The following is a 16,464-nucleotide window of genomic DNA, read 5'->3' on the forward strand; positions in this document are numbered from 1 at the left end:
AATAATAATAATAAAGAATTACAAACCTGGAAAAAAGATAAAAAATGAGAAACAATATATGTATGTTGTGTTGTCAATGGTAAGAGAAACAATTGAGACCCTGCAATTGTGTGTAAATGGGGCAGAAAGTCAAATCAGCAACCTGGGACTTGGTCACAATTTTTGTGATGCCATATGGCAGCAGGGTCTACCATAGACAACACATTATGCTTCCAATATATTCCCAGGCGGTAGTACCTCCCTGTTTGGTAGCTGCCTACTACCTACTACCTATTGTTAAAGAAAAGAAAGTAACATAAGCAAAATATAATTAAAAGAGCAATTAAGATTTTGCTTATACAGGTGTAATAGTGTACAATATTTGTTAAAATCAGTGAGATAAAAGGTTAATAAAAGAAATAGCTAAGATATCTCTTTATTATACCACATGAAGTACCGCATCATGGGGCCTGTACAGATCATACACTGCACAGGCCAAGTTAGACACAGTAACACCTAAGATTCTTGTACACGTCTGGTTTAGGTCTTCCTGAATATCAGATTTATAAATGAGGCTGAGAGGTAGAGTACTATGGAGTAACTTTATATACGGTATATAAAGTTACTTTTGGGTGACGGATAAAATATTTAGAAATTTATATTATAAATATACATTTTTTACAGTCTTCTGATACCTAAATTACTATAGCTTATACAGTACTGTATATGACAGATCAAGTAGAGTTGGTGCATTATATACATGTGTTTGTATGATAATATTTAGGATTTTGATTAAGGAAGTAATATACAGTTTATATATACTTTACTGTATATATAAAGCTGTGTATTACTCCCTATTGTAAGTCATGTGTTAAGTAAATTCAGTCTCAATATCTGGTGTATGGTTCTAGTGTAAAGTTTATAGAAATATAAGAAAACAGCTTTACATAACAATATCATCAACACCAACCCCGCGACACACACACAGCTACTCCTATATTTACACAAGTTCACCAAGGCCATTATATAACCTTGATCATTTATATATACTGTAACCTGTAACCAGCTCACTCGCTGCACTACAAAAACCTACATAACAGTAAATACAAAATTACATATTGTTGACCCAGGCTGAAAGTGTTGTAATTCCATCTCAGTAAACAATAATAAATTACCTGAATAATGATCTAATAAGTGTTACGTCTCAGTATTACCTTAGCACCTTGATATAGAATAATTACCTTGAGTTTATCTATAAGGGCAATTTATCTTATTTCTTGATATAATATGACATAACAACACTTCTACCTAGACAACGACAAAGAACAGAATTAACCCTCAAAATACCACACTACTATATAATGAACAATATTATTTTTCTCATAAACTTGCCATACATAGAAAATTTCATAACTGTTTAACCAGATTTCCTCAAGAAAATTTACCATCAACTTGACTTCTCCGGTTTAAACGTTATATACAATACCAGTAGAAAGTGTCTTGGACCTATGGTAGTGTATGCTCGTGTTTATATGTTACGAGACACCCTGTACAGTATGGAGCGTGACTTACGAGACACCCTGTACAGTATGGACCGTGACTTACGAGACACCCTGTACAGTATGGAGCGTGACTTATGAGACACCCTGTACAGTATGGAGCGTGACTTATGAGACATCCTGTACAATATTTAACTAGTGTACAAATATAACAAATCAATGTACATCTTAACAATGTCCGAATTTAACTGTGCAATAAATATAACAAGTTTAACATTAATTGATAAATCATTTTTGTTTCATATAACTTTAACTTAACTTTTATTTAGCTTTTGTATTGTATGGCAAAGATAGTTCGAGAAAAGAAAGAAATTAGTTGTCAGTTGGTGGGTTTGGGGCAGAGGGTGTTGAAGTGATCTGAGGAGTTTGTTGAGGCTTTCTTGAGAAGGTAAAGCAATGGAGAGAAGTCTGGCCAGAGGTAGAGAGAGTAGGGGCGGATCCACGGGGGGTCCGGACACCCCACACTTTTCCCCAAAAAGTTCCAATACATTTTCTTTAATGCAGCACTGTACTCAGGCGTTTTTGCATAGTAAAAAGTAATTACTATTGACTTCAGAATATCTCCTGATATTTAGAGTACATGGCTTCAAAATGGCCTCAAAATGCCCATGATATTCGACAGATTAAAAAAATAAAATTATCAGGGGGAGGCTTACAGCACCTCCCCCAAATGGGTGGGTTCGCTGTGCTCGCCATATTCCCCCACCCACAACTTCTTGGACCCCCCTTTTGATATTCCTGGATCCGCCCCTGGAGAGGATCTGAGTACATCAAGAATAGTAAACTAGTCACCCATAGTTCATTAAATGTTTGTTTTTAGATTAGAGAGAATAAAAGTTATCGACTTGTCTTAGAACAACAACAAATATACAGACACATGTAGTTGTAATATATGAAAAAGTAGTTAAACTATTTACACGATAATACAAATGTAAATATATACTGTATAGTATAATACATATAAAACAAGCTCGTTAAATACTCTTGTATCTGACCTACAACAATTGGTCTGTCCTAAAGTTTGTGTACCTCCATGGCTACTGACTCGAGTCTTATATATACATCAATACTGTAACCAATTTATTCCCTTACAGACATTACTCATTGATTCACAGCCCATAGGCCTTTGATCTTAAGCCATCAATCATCATAACAGTACAGTATTCTGAATATTAGCCATTATTGCTTAAGTTGATAATTAGGGAAGAGGAATAGTAAATAAGTTTCCAAAGTTACTCTGCTAATATTGTAGTATTTCACTGTAGAGAATATTATTTTTTTACGGGGAATAGCACATACATACTTGTTTCATTATGATTTAAGCAATAAAAGCTTAATACCTGCAGTTTATCCTGTAAAATGTGAAGTGATAATGCTGGTATATGCAACTTGCCAGACGAAGTTGTTCTTTATCAAACTAATTCTTATGAACTGACAATCACACTGGGAGTCTAGTCAAAGCACGTTGCATAATTATTTTGAGGTAAATATTTATCCAGAGAGTTGAGAAAACAAAATAGTTATGTGAGGTACTATACACAATAGTGCTGAGTATATTCTATATACCTGTATCTATATATTGTATCTGATTACTGTATTGAGAAACCTGAGTATCTGGTCATATTGTGTTTAGTTCAGAGGTAACAAAATGATCTTCCTTGTTCTCATAAACAATCAACAAACAACGTGTCAAATTTTAGTGTAGGATTTCAAGATTGGCGGAAGATCAATGTTGATTGGAAAACAATTTAAACCTATGAATTATACATCTCTATACAATCCTTTACAAAAACTGTAAAAAATCATGTTGCATGATCTTAAAATTGGCAGAAACTTAGTCTAAATATTAACAAGCAACTATATTAGGCCTATCAAGTATACATATTTACTTTACACAACACATATCAAACTACTCACTCTTCAGGCCACAGGAACACTTTTAAACTCTCTATGAAAATGATATACAAATAATATGCCCATAAGAAAAAACCTGTAGAAAATAGGATCACTGTATTAAATTTATTCTAATATTAAAATATATTACTATGTGTTCAGTACCATAACATTAATAAGGCAAATATTCTGTGAAACTTCAAACTAGATTCTAGTAGAGGATTCACATATGTTTCACCCTCAGAAGTACAGTATTGTACTTAACTCATATTATTAGTGTGCTGTACTGCCGAAGGTCTACAATTACCAGCCATCCCTCGAGTTACAGAAGGGTTGCGTTCCTGAATAGTTGTCCTTCACTTGAAATCCCGTAACAAGAAATTCCGTAACTTGAAATTCTGTAGCTTGAAATTCCCTAACTCGAGGGATAGCTGCACACCAGAAATCTAATTCCTGAAGGCACATTTTCACTATCGTAGTTCTTCATTTGTCATGTCTTATGAACGATGTGTACTGTATACCTGACACTATATAGAGAACAAATCCAAATTACATCTAATAAGAATAATATCCACCAAACAAGGTCATTTGACATTCTTTCGTGACTGGAAATATGTAATGTATAGGGTCGTCTCATAGGTCATATGCCAATGGAAAAATTAATGTTATTTTTTCTTCTTCAGGTGAGGGAATCATAAGAGATAAGATGGCAGAGAAATTAACACTAAAGGAAAGAGTCAGTTTAATATATTCTTGTGCTGAAAACCAGATGCGACACACAAGTCAGTTCAAAAGTATTTAATTGACAGCCAGGCATAGTACAGTACAGGGGTTTTATCAATTAATATTAAAGTGAATCTTGTGATAATTTCTCTGCCATTTTTGTTGGTTTGTTATGATTTCTTCAACTGAAAAAGAAGAAATCAATTTTACAAAGGTGTGTGGCCTATGAGCCACCCTTTACTGTACATTTAATCTAGTGACTTGATATGAAATCCAAAGGTTACTTAAGTTGTTACAGCGTACATAGATAGTCCAGTCTACCTTTATCTTCCCTTGTGTGTAAAGGTGAAATTTCAACTTGAATAACTTGGCTTTCTCGATAAAAACTAATCCAGTCAGTCATTAACCCCTTGTGTATAGGGCTGAGCTGAATAAAATCATCCGGTTTTAACCAAATATTAAAAGTGGTGTCCCCACAGTAAAGGGGGTTTGTGGAGATAGTCTATAAACTGACTGAGCCTTTAAGTGCAAACACAATAAGCGAATTCAGATTTGTACAATGATCACTGGATAAACCCCATTCAAGTAGTAAATGTCTTCAATAAGGTGAGGACTATAGTGTGATTGTACCTTAATGATCCCTGAATATTTTTAACCCCAGGATGGACGTCTCAGTGACCTCATATAGAACACCATCTCTCCCTCAGCTGCTTATTGTATGTATCCCAGGACCCAGGTAACACGTGTATATGGGTGGTGGTTATACATCATTGACAGCAAACATTTACCTTCATATTATTGTTTGAAACTTCAGAAACTTCATCAGTCTGAATATAGTTTACAGTTTGGATTTCCCACAAGAGGCTGAGGATTGTGGTCTAGTCAGTGTGTGATAAGAGAGAGATACTGATAACCATACGGCTATACCTGCACAAAGGGCGCCTAAGGTGCAATTTACTAATATTTTACCATCTGATACAATTTCACTGATAGTTCATTAAACCTATTTAAAAACACTGACAGTAGAGAAATATAAACTTCCTGTATCAGCAGACATATTAATTTACCCCCATAGAGTACAATATAATTAAATATTTTGCTAACGCTTACATAGTATAATAACCCACATAAAATATAGTTAACAGTACCTGCCCCTCCCCCTTCTGCTGTCCTGCCTCACTGAGCACAGAGTAGCACCATTAAGAAAATATTGTACATAATGACAGTGGTTAGAGCAGCTGATATGGCAACAAGCTCACTCCAGCTTAGCCTTTGAAGAGCTTGAGGGCCAAAATCTCTTGAAAATTGATCTGGCCAGGAAGAACAGGACCACACCGATGACGAGAGCCACACCGCCTATGATGGCCAACACGTCCAGCAGGAGATACTGCACCAAGCTCAAGTCAGCACCCGAGAACCTGTCGTCAAGGGAAGAATTGTTAGACATTGTTCATTAGGGTGCAGTCCACAATGATATGTTTAGTCTCACTTAACTTAACCTAACCTAACCTAACCATACCTGAGGTAGTCGTTGCCGTGTTCCATAACGTACTCGACCCACCAGACAGCTCGCTCAAGACCAGTTTCCTTTTGTGCTTGAAGGCGACGAGACACGCCCTCCACACGCTTGCGAAACCTGTTGGAAGGAAGATAAGGACTAGGAGGGAGGCACCTTAATATATGGAGAGGCTGGGTTTATATGTCTCGCTGACATTTCAAGAACGGTGGAATAACTTAGGTGTTCGAGGATGGTAAAGTAAAGTTAAGTAAAGAGCTTCTGTATCAATTTCAACAACGGAGGATAATTATTTCAAGAAGTTATAAATGCCAGGAACCCAAACAATACTCAAACATAAGTATAAATGCCAGGTACCAAACACACCGATGGATTCACTCACCTCACATCATGCACGAGGGTATAGACAGAGTCAATGATAGCCTCTGGTGTGAGCTGTTCCCACTGTAGCACGAGGCCCTCCCCGCGACGAGCTATCCTGGCACACTTCCTTGGCTGCTCGAAGGTGATGGGGAGACCGAGTACAGGCACACCATGATATACTGCCTCTGACGCGCTGTGTATCCCGCAGTGTGTCACGAACAGACGGAGGTTCTTGTGGCCTGTGAACATAGTGTGGGTTAGTGGTGAGTGTAGTAGTAGGGGAACGAGAGCATCGGCCTCAAAGCCGACAACAGTTGCAGATATTGACTATGAGGCAACAGTCACTGAATGCCGCATAGATCTGCGAAGGTATGGCTATAAGGGGAGGTTGGAGGCTATTTAAAAAAAAAGTAGTAGTAGTAGTAGTAGTAGTAGTAGTAGTAGTAGTAGTAGTAGTAGTAGTAGTAGTAGTAGTAGTAGTTGTTGATGTTGTTGTGGTAGTAGGGGAGGTTGAAGGGAGGGAAGGGTTATAGCTCCGTGTGAGAGAGGGAGGGAGGGGGGAAGGGTCATAGCTCTGTAAGGGAGGGAGGGAGAGCTGAGGGAGGGAGGGACAGAGGGGGAGGGAGTCCGTACATATGCCAGTAACCCCTATGGTGGCATCCTGTGTCACGTGACCCTCACTACACCACTTACATGACCTTGGCCTTAACAGTCCCCCTCAATGTGTCGACACGTGGAGGAGGAGCGTCAAGGTCGACCATCCAGCACCGACACACTCAGCTTATTAACTTGAGTGTTAATAGATGGTCAGCCTCGAGTCATTACCTGAAGATTAACCCCCAGCTTATTACACCCGAAGATTAACCCCCAGCTTATTACACCTGAAGATTAACCCCCAGCTTATTACACCTGAAGATTAACCTCCCTAATGCTAACCTAACCTAACCCACTCGCGCATTTGGGTGTTCCAATAATACATCTTCGCCACAAAGAGCGCAAAAACACGAGCGACATCCCTGTAGTTACGCCCTCCTGGATGACGTCACTGGCTCAATGAGTAGGGGTGAGTGCAGGAGTGGGCGTAGGAGTAGGTGTAAGAGTGGGTGTAGGAGTGGGAGTGGACATGGGAGTGGGACGTGACATCTGCCCACTCAAGGCACAACAAGAAAATACAGTATATCGATTACCGTAAACAGGGATCCGTTGGTAGTAACAGTAACAACGGTAACAGAAACCAAGAGAGTAAGTTGAACAGCAGTAAATACAGCAGAAGCAGCAGCAGGCAGAAACAGCAGAAGCTTTGACTCTCAGTAAACTCCAAGCATGACGAAGCTTTTTGTGCTGGGTATGTGGGTCCTTGTGTGTGTGTGTGTGTGTGTGTGTGTGTGTGTGTGTGTGTGTGTGTGTGTGTGTGACGTAGGAATCCAGTACCCCTTAACTTGTCCTAGTGAAATCAAAGGACATAATTATTAACCTTGGTTTATGGTCCATGGTCTTTCCTCTGTGGTCCAGGGTCTAAAAATCTATGGCCCTCTCACAAAACACCTGTTGAGTACTAGTAACACCCACTAAAACACCTGTTGAGTACTAGGCATCTGTGTACACTCAAGGCCAAGGGGTCATATGTGCCCCCAAGATTCCGTCATCAATATGCATTACAGTGGGTGGTGTTAGGGTGAGCTGGGTCCTGACTACGTAATTATAACGAACTCCTAACTCAAAAAATTCTCTTAACTCAAAGTAATTTCGAATCTGTGTATGTCTGTATATTTTTAGGAATTGTATTGGAACTTCTCTTTTTTTTACGTTGACCTTATTTAAACTGTGACGTAAAACTCGAATCTTGACCTAAAACTCTCCCTAATTAGGTCAGTTCATTCGAGGTTAATATCTATTCTATTCATGTCGCTTTATAGCCGATTACGGAGATGAAAAACAAAAAAATAATAATCTGTTTTGTTTATACTTATCAGAAGATCGTAAATAACCTGACGTCCTATCGTAATGGCGGCCAGTGACACTAATTAACATTACGTCATTCACCCATCCCCCGCCTCTTCCTTGCTTAATTGAAAGACAGGGAAAACGTGAATTAGAGAGATGTTAGGAGGAGGGAGGAAGCAGAGAAAGAGGGAGAGAAGGAGGGAAGAGGGAGAAAGAACGAGGGAGGGAGGGAGGGGGCGGTTTAAGAAGGGAGCTCGGAGGTCGCGGCGCGGTGGTGGTGTGAGCGGTAGGGTTGGATCCCCCTATTCTTATCTTGGTTATGGCCCCGGAGACATCGCTCCCCACGACGCGTCACGGAACGTACCCAACCTGATTGTGTTGCACGGGAGGTGAAGGCTATGTGCTTGACCCGCATATACGCATTTCACGTATACCGATCAGTGTGTCTTTTCGTGTTCGCGTATCCTATCTGGAATACGCCTCGACCTGGTGTGCTGGGAGGAGGGGGGGGGCGGCACTCCGCCTTTAAAGCAGCCCCAACAAAAGTCACGGGTATTCAATGCTGGCGGGTTTACGACTGACTGATTTTTGTATCAAGTTATGGCAACGGAGGGAAGCATTATCATGGTGTGTGTGTGTGTGTGTGTGTGTGTGTGTGTGTGTGTGCGTGTGTGTGTGTGTGTGTGTGTGTGTGTGTGTCTGTGTGTCTCAAGCTGATAAGATAACGTAAAAAGTGTGTATAGTGTGAGACTATAGCCACAACCCCACCTCTATCACAAGAACTAGAGTCGTGCTTTGTCTCCAAACTACCTCCTCCCTCCCTCCCCCCTCCCCAACCTTCATGGAGACGAACTAAGATTTCTTGGAGACTTAACGAAACACCTGAAACTTTTACTCTATTTATTTCACATAGGGTACAGGTATACAATATAAACACAGGTGATAGGATTTACCTTTGAAAGCAGACTGGAAACTAACTTCTTAATACGTGTTATTGAATGAACAGCAAAGATGACAAATATTAATGTCACACACACACACACACACACACACACACAGAGTACCTCAGAGTCATGATGAACGCAGTAAAACCCACACACTGAGACCCATTTGCCTTCATCAACACCAGAGTTCCGACATGAAAACCAATTTCACCCTTATAACTGGACCTAAAATGGAGTCAAACCTTTAGAAATCCCCTAAACCCCTGATACCCAAGTATGAACCTTAAAACTGGACCTAAAGTCCCCCTGGAAGATGACGAGGATCACGAGCCTAAAATAAAATCAATATCATTTCTTTAAAATATATAACCTTAAATTATATGATAAACCCACTGAGGCTGCCATCCCTAAAATACCCTTTATACACCTAGATGTCCCTAAAATGTTAAAGCATCAGCTGTAAAAAAAAAACCTTAAAACAATACCATTAAACACCAGGAAGTTGTTTTAGGTATTGTCTACAATATTCGTAGGGGTAAACATTCATTCCTTTAAGCGTATCGCAAGAACAGAATGACAAGCAGATGATGATGATGATGATGATGATGATGATGATGGTGGTGGTGATGATGACGATGATGATGGTGGTGATGATGATGACGATGATGATGGTGATGATGATGATGATGATGACGATGATGATGATGATGATGACGATGATGATGGTGGTGATGATGACTCTTTTGTTTTCCCTCGACCAATGAAAAGGTCAGCCTAACTCTCCCTCTCCTTTACTCTCCCTCATCCTGTTGTCCCTATCCTCCCTCGTTCATTACCCTCCCTCTTCTCCCCTGTTCCTGGCTCCCTTCTCTTCCTCCCTCGTTCATTACCCTCCCTCTTCTCCCTTGTTCCTGGCTCCCTTCTCTTCCTCCCTCACCCATGGCTCCCCCTTTGTTCTCCCTTCTCCCTGGTGGCTCCATCCCTCCCTGGGGGCGAAAAGGGTGATGGCGGAAGCAGTAGATAAACACCCTGGTGGAAGGCAAGAACAAGTGACCTTCAGTGGCTGCTGATGTTCCCTCCCTCAGACAGACAGACAGACAGACAGACAGACAGACAGACAGACAGACAGACAGACAGACAGACAGGCAGACAGACAGACAGACAGACAGACAGACAGACAGATATTCCACTTTCTTCACTGCAGTTTTGAGATATACACTTGGCCACATTACACCCATGGCCACCTAACACCCATAGCCAACTAACACCCATGGGCAACCAACACCCATGGCCACCCAACACCCATGGCCAGCCCACAATGCACCCGAAATATTGCTGGGCCATCACTTTATCAGTCAATCTTATCAGCTGTGGTCGACCTGTAATAATGTACTCTGGGTCACGTAGAGGTCAACAGACTACAGGTTATGCCAGAGTACAGGTCGTGCCAGAGTACAGGTCATGCCAGAGTACAGGTCATGTCAGAGTACAGGTCATGCCAGAGTACAGGTCATGCCAGAGTACAGATGATCACGCAGCCTATTCCCTCCACTCTAACTGTCAGTTCAGTTTAATATCGTGGTTTTCCTGGTATATTTATGACAGTCAGTGTATAGTTCTAGTGACTGGGTGTACTCAAGGGGATTCCCAATGTACACACACACACACACACACACACCCTGGGAGGTATACACAACCCCAAGTGTAGGTGTAGTGTAGAGGATGAAGGCGAGGGGGGGTGGGAGATGGGGGGGAGTAGAAGAGGAGGAGGAGAGGAGGAGAAGAAGGAGAGGAAGGAGTAGTAGGAGGAAGGGGAGGAGGGAGGGAGAGGCGTAGGAAGAGTAGAAGGAGGGAAGGAGAATGAGAAGGGAAGAGAAGTAAAAGGGGGGAAGAGAAGGAGGTGAAGGAGCAGGAGTAAGATCTGTCACTCATGATGCAGTGTGGGTCATCATATAGAGACGAGATGCACTTTACAACTCACACAATGCAATGTAGTGCTCCACGACCTGTATGTGTGTATGTATGTTTTGTGTATGTATGTTTTGTGTATGTATGTATGCATGTATATTTTGTGTATGTATGTATGCATGTATGTTTTGTTTGTGTCAGATTTATTGTTCTGTTTTTGTGTCAGATTTTAATATTTTCTTTGGTTTTTGTGTCAGATTTCCACGTTATTTTCCCTTTGTTTGTGTCAGATTTCAATGCTTTCTTTTTATTTGTGTTCTAAAGGTGAAAGTAAGAACAAGCATTCACATAAAAACTTTCTACAGGTGAACTTAAGAGCGAACACTCACCATAAACTTTCTTTTTGATGTTAGAAAGTTTCCTCGTCAAGAACTTTCCTTTTTGATGACTAAAAAGTACCTTTACGGCAACAAACTTTCTATTACAGAACGTAAGAACAAAAAATAAAATCACCACAAACTTTCTTAATTTTGGTGAACACAAGAACTCGTCCTGAAGAACATTGAACACCTCCTCTTGAAGCACGGGAAAAAATATAAAAACTCACCTAAAATATCCTGTTGAGGCAGCCAGGGGAAAGCACGGACGTTGGGAGGGAATTGTACGTCACTCTCGCCGTACTTGATAAGGACACGGTGGGGGAGGCGGGAAAAGGCTTCCATAAGGACCTCACGGTACTTGGCAGGGATCCTAGAGGTCTTCTGGAAGGATCCTAAGCTGAAGTACACGACCCCAGCCTCCCCAGCGCCCTCCATCCACTCTGCCACATCCTGCAACACAGTTCAGGATTATTTTAGCATTCGAGATTGACTCCTTCAGGAAATACATTAAAATTTACCTCCTACAGGAAATATATTACAAATGGAATATCAATTAATGGTCAAAATCAATAATACTTCAGATTTAAGTTACTTATTAATATACTTTTAAAAATTCACAATTAGAAAATAATAAAAAATTGGTCTTAACTTTCAATTAATTAAAAAAAATCCTACTAGACTCTATTTCAATTACTAACTAAACCATCTGTAAAAAAAAAATATGTAATAATTTGTATTTTAATAACCATTTATAATCAATCACCAGGCGCTTTTTTTTGTGATTCCATAGTGATTGACGAAAACAAAATCAACTTTCAATTTTACACTTAAAGACTTGGGCAGGTCAGTGACTCCTATTGCCCTGCCCTGCCCTGTCCTGCCCTCTCTCTCTCTCTCTCTCTCTCTCTCTCTATCTCTACCCTCTCTCTCTACCCCCCTACCCCCCTATCTCTCACTAGCGACACCGGACACACCTCCCTACTAGCAACAGCATTTCGAACCCATGACCTCAAAGTTACATAAGGCAACGTACCCTCTGTACCACGACGGCGACGAGGAGGATGGGGAGAGGAAGAGGGGGGGGTGTGATAAGGAGGAGCAGGAGGGGGGGAAGGAAGAGGGGTGGAGGAGGGAGGGAGAAGAGGGGTGAGGAGGAGGAGGAAGAGGGGGTGATGAGGAGGAGAAGAGGGGGGGAAGGAAGAGGGGGGGTGAGGAGGAAGAGAAGAGGGGGGAAGGAAGAGGGGGGTGAGGGAGGAGGAGAAGAGGGGAAAGGAAGAGGGGGGGAGAGGAAGTGAAGAGGGGGAGGAAGAGGGGTGAGGAGGAAGAGAAGGAGGGGGAAGGAAGAGGGGGGTGAGGAGGAGGAGAAGAGGGGGAAGGAAGAGGGGGGTGATGAGGAAGTGAAGAGGGGAGGGAGGGGAAGAGGTAGGTAGGGTCACTGTACACTAACACTCATCATATCACGTCTTTCTGGTTACTGAAAGGTGAATGTCTACCTGTCTGTCTGTCTGTCTGTCTGTCTGTCTGCCTGTCTGTCTGCCTGTCTGCCTGTCTATCTGTCTGTTCTATAATGCTTGGTGATAATTATACTCGTAATACCTGTGGTAATTAGATAGAAAGGGTTTACTAATGATGGTAATTCAGTTGAGAAATAAGAATTGAGATGTTAATGAGTAATGTTTGGGGAAGAAGAGGCTGGGATGAATGGCTGGGATGGATGGCTGGGATGGATGGCTGAGAATGGCTGATGCATGGTCGATGGATGGTTGGGATGAATGGCTGGGATGGATGAAGGATGGATGGCTGATGGATGGCTGGAGGATGGCTGATGGATGGCTGGCGATGGCTGATGGATGGCTGATGAATGGCTGGGATGGATGGCTGGGATGGATGGCTGATGGATGGTTGATGGATGGCTGGGATGGATGGTTGATGGATGGCTGGGATGGATGGCTGATGGATGGCTGATGGATGGCTGGGATGGATGGCTGGGATGGATGGCTGGGATGGATGGCTGGGATGAATGGCTGGGATGGATGGTCAGATGAATGGCTGGGATGTATGGTTGATGATGGCTGATGGATGGTTGATGAATGGCTGATGAATGGCTGGGATGGATGGCTGGGATGGATGGCTGGGATGGATGGTTGAAGCGGATGGCTGGGATGGATGGCTGATGGATGGCTGATGGAGATGGTTGATGATGGCTGATGATGGTTGATGGATGGCTGATGGATGGCTGGGATGGATGGCTGATGGATGGCTGGGATGAATGGCTGGGATGGATGGCTGGGATGGATGGTTGATGGATGGCTGATGATGGTTGGATGGATGGCTGATGGATGGCTGATGGATGGTTGGGATGGATGGCTGGGATGGATGGCTGGGATGGATGGCTGGGATGGATGGCTGGGATGGATGGAGTTAGGGGAGAGGGCTGTGGTTGCCAATCCTCAGACCAAACAAAAGGACATTAGACTGACCGTAAGAGGTAGTACAGATTACATTATATAAACCATCAGATTTAGTAAGTATGATGTACAGATTTCAGCATAGTGCCACAAGATTTATGATGACGTCACTAGATTTATGATGACGTCACTAGATTTATGATGACGTCACTAGATTTATGATGACGTCTCCCTATTTATATTTGTGGGGTTAGGTAGTGTGTGTGAACCCTGTGAGTGTGTAGCAGCGAGTGTGTCAGCCCTGTGAGTACGTTAAACCTGTGAGTGTGTTAATATTTAGTGTGTGCAAACTCTATAAATGTGTTAAAACCCCATAAGTGTGTTAACCCGTGAGTGTGTAGCAGCGAGTGTGTTATGTCATCCGGGAAGAGCATTATGCAATTCAAGGGGAAGAGTTAGGTTCAATTTACCTTGGTTATGATAAAGGTGTGATGACCTTATATCTCTGTGTGTGTGTCAGGACCCTGGTTCACCCGAGTCCTGGTTCCTTAAGGGCCTCGTTAATTAGGTTCTCTCGTTAATAGGGTCATGCAAGAACTCATCTAATTGATCTATGGGAACTAGAACGCGTTTAATTGGTCCTTTTAATCCTCTAGTGGGTAATATGGCGACGAAGCTGAACCGGGACTAAGATATCGTGAAGGTGTTAGGTGATGTAGTCTGTCACCCGCCCCCCTTCCTCCCCTACACTGACAGAGCTGACGTAGTTCTGAATGTTTTTGCTTCATCTATTGGCCCCATACGCACCTCTGGTTGGCACTGACAGCACGGGAGAGGGGGAGGGGGAGGGGGAGGAGGAGGAGGAGGAGGAGGAGGAGGAGGAGGAGGAGGAGGAGGAGGAGGAGGAGGAGGAGGAGGAGGAGGGAGGCTATGGAGTCTTGGTAAATTATATAAATATATGTGACAGAAATACTGATCCTACCATCACCATGTACTGTGGGCGTTCGACCATGTACTTACTAACACGGGGAGAGAGGGGTCATGAAATAGGGGTGGGGGTGAGGGGGAGGAGGAGAGGGGTCATGTAGACAGGGGTGTGGAGGGGTGAGGGGGGGGGGGGAGGGAGAGGGGTCAGTGTAGGGACAGGGGTGTGAGGGGTGAGGGGGGGAGAGAGGGGTCATGTAGGACAGGGGTGTGGGAGGGGTGAGGGGGAGGGGTCATGTAGACAGGGGTGTGGAGGGGTGAGGGGGGGGAGGAGAGGGGTCAGGTAGGGACAGGGGGTGTGAGGGGTGAGGGGGAGGAGAGGGTCATGTGTAGGACAGGGGTGTGGAGGTGAGGGGGGAGATAGGGGGAGGCACTGAGTCTACTGTAGGGTACACAATATATAGGACAGGAAGGTTGATGACCTGACGACCAGAACGCGTGTTTACATCCTGGCACTAGGGGGAGGGGGGAAGGGTACGGAGGTCCAAAGGGGTTACTATGGGTCAGGCATTGCTTAGGGTACACTATATTATATGGGTCAGGACAGAAGGGGCACTGACCTCACCATCATCAACCAACACGTGCTTCCTTCACACACCGGCACTGGCACTGGGGAGGGGGGGGAGGGTACAGCATATACGGGAGGACAGGAGAGGAGGTTCATTGCCCTGACCACTGCCACAACAAGGTTATGCCAGGTCCCCCTCCCTCACCACACACAAGCTCTCTCTGTCTACCTATTCACTATTCATTCATACTTCCTCCTCTCCCAGTTTTTACGTAGGAGGGAACAAAGGAGAAGAGAAACATCAAAGAGGAAAACAAAACAGATAAGAGGCCAAGAAGCGAGAGAGGAAATAAGAGGAAAAAAAATATAACAGAGTATAAAAGACGTTGTTTCCATCACTAACCTAACCTAACCTAACCTAACCTAACCTAACCAAACCTAACCTAACCAAACCTAACCTAACCAAACCTAACCAAACCTAACCTAACCTAACCAAACCTAACCAACAGGTAAACTCAACGCCTTACAAACTTACTGAAGAATATTTCCCCTGTATCGGTCTCAAGAGGACACCCAGGCCAGATTGCTTACGTAAGATAAACGCAAAACAAATAAATTTACAGATGCGTCAGTCAGGTATTTGGGGGAGTTAACACTTGTGAGTCTGTGTGAGTACAATTGGTGAGTAACATTCTGTACTCAACACCCAGGTGGCTTTTCTACTACACTTGTACTTTCTAATCACACCTGAACTCTCTACATATACCTGTACTAAGGGATGTAAGAGTACGAAGGGTGAGGTAATAGTACTCATAAAGGGGGGTTGATAGTACTAAGGGAAGAGACAAAATAATCTTGAATGTTTATTTAGTCAATCAGATACTATAAACTTTTTCTACTCACTAAGATCAAATAATTACAGCCACAACTTCTAAGAATCTCTATTTTTATCACAATTTAACTCAGGTATTTTAAGGCATTCTGACCTCTTAAAGTTCTGAATCCGGTAATTGTTTGGTTGTGTGTGTGTAGGTGTGGGTGTGTGTGTGTAGGTGTGGGTGTGTGGGTGTGGGTGTGTGGGTGTGTGAGTGTGGGGGGTGTGTAGGTGTGTGTGTGTGTACAGGTAGGTGTGTGTATGTGGATGTGTTGGTGGGGGTGGTGTGTAGGTGAAAGTGTACCTTGGAGTGTAGCAATGAGACACACACACACACACACACACACACACACACACTCCAGTTGTATAGCATGATTGATAAACACAGATAAGCCAACAACTAGTGATTGTGTGAACGCGTGACAGACAAATAGGTTACGTAACACACACACACACACACACACACACACACACTGTGATT

General features: G+C 42.8%; 1 protein-coding gene across 1 annotated transcript in view; it reads right to left on the reverse strand.

Moving 5' to 3' along the window:
- Positions 1 to 403: 403 nt before the first annotated feature.
- LOC121872728 (UDP-glucosyltransferase 2-like) overlaps positions 404 to 16,464 on the reverse strand; it is a 36,961-nt gene continuing 20,900 nt past the window's right edge. Inside the window, exons 2-5 of the mRNA XM_042375748.1 lie at positions 11,437 to 11,659; positions 6,053 to 6,272; positions 5,674 to 5,790; positions 404 to 5,572 (exon numbers count right to left, since the gene is read on the reverse strand). Coding sequence (XP_042231682.1) covers positions 5,410 to 5,572; positions 5,674 to 5,790; positions 6,053 to 6,272; positions 11,437 to 11,659 — 723 coding nt within the window. The 3' untranslated portion in view covers positions 404 to 5,409. The remainder of the gene's footprint in view (positions 5,573 to 5,673; positions 5,791 to 6,052; positions 6,273 to 11,436; positions 11,660 to 16,464) is intronic.

The sequence above is a fragment of the Homarus americanus genome, unplaced genomic scaffold (genome assembly GCF_018991925.1).
Source record: "Homarus americanus isolate GMGI-L3 unplaced genomic scaffold, GMGI_Hamer_2.0 scaffold55640, whole genome shotgun sequence".
In the NCBI taxonomy this organism is placed as follows: Eukaryota; Metazoa; Arthropoda; class Malacostraca; order Decapoda; family Nephropidae; genus Homarus; species Homarus americanus.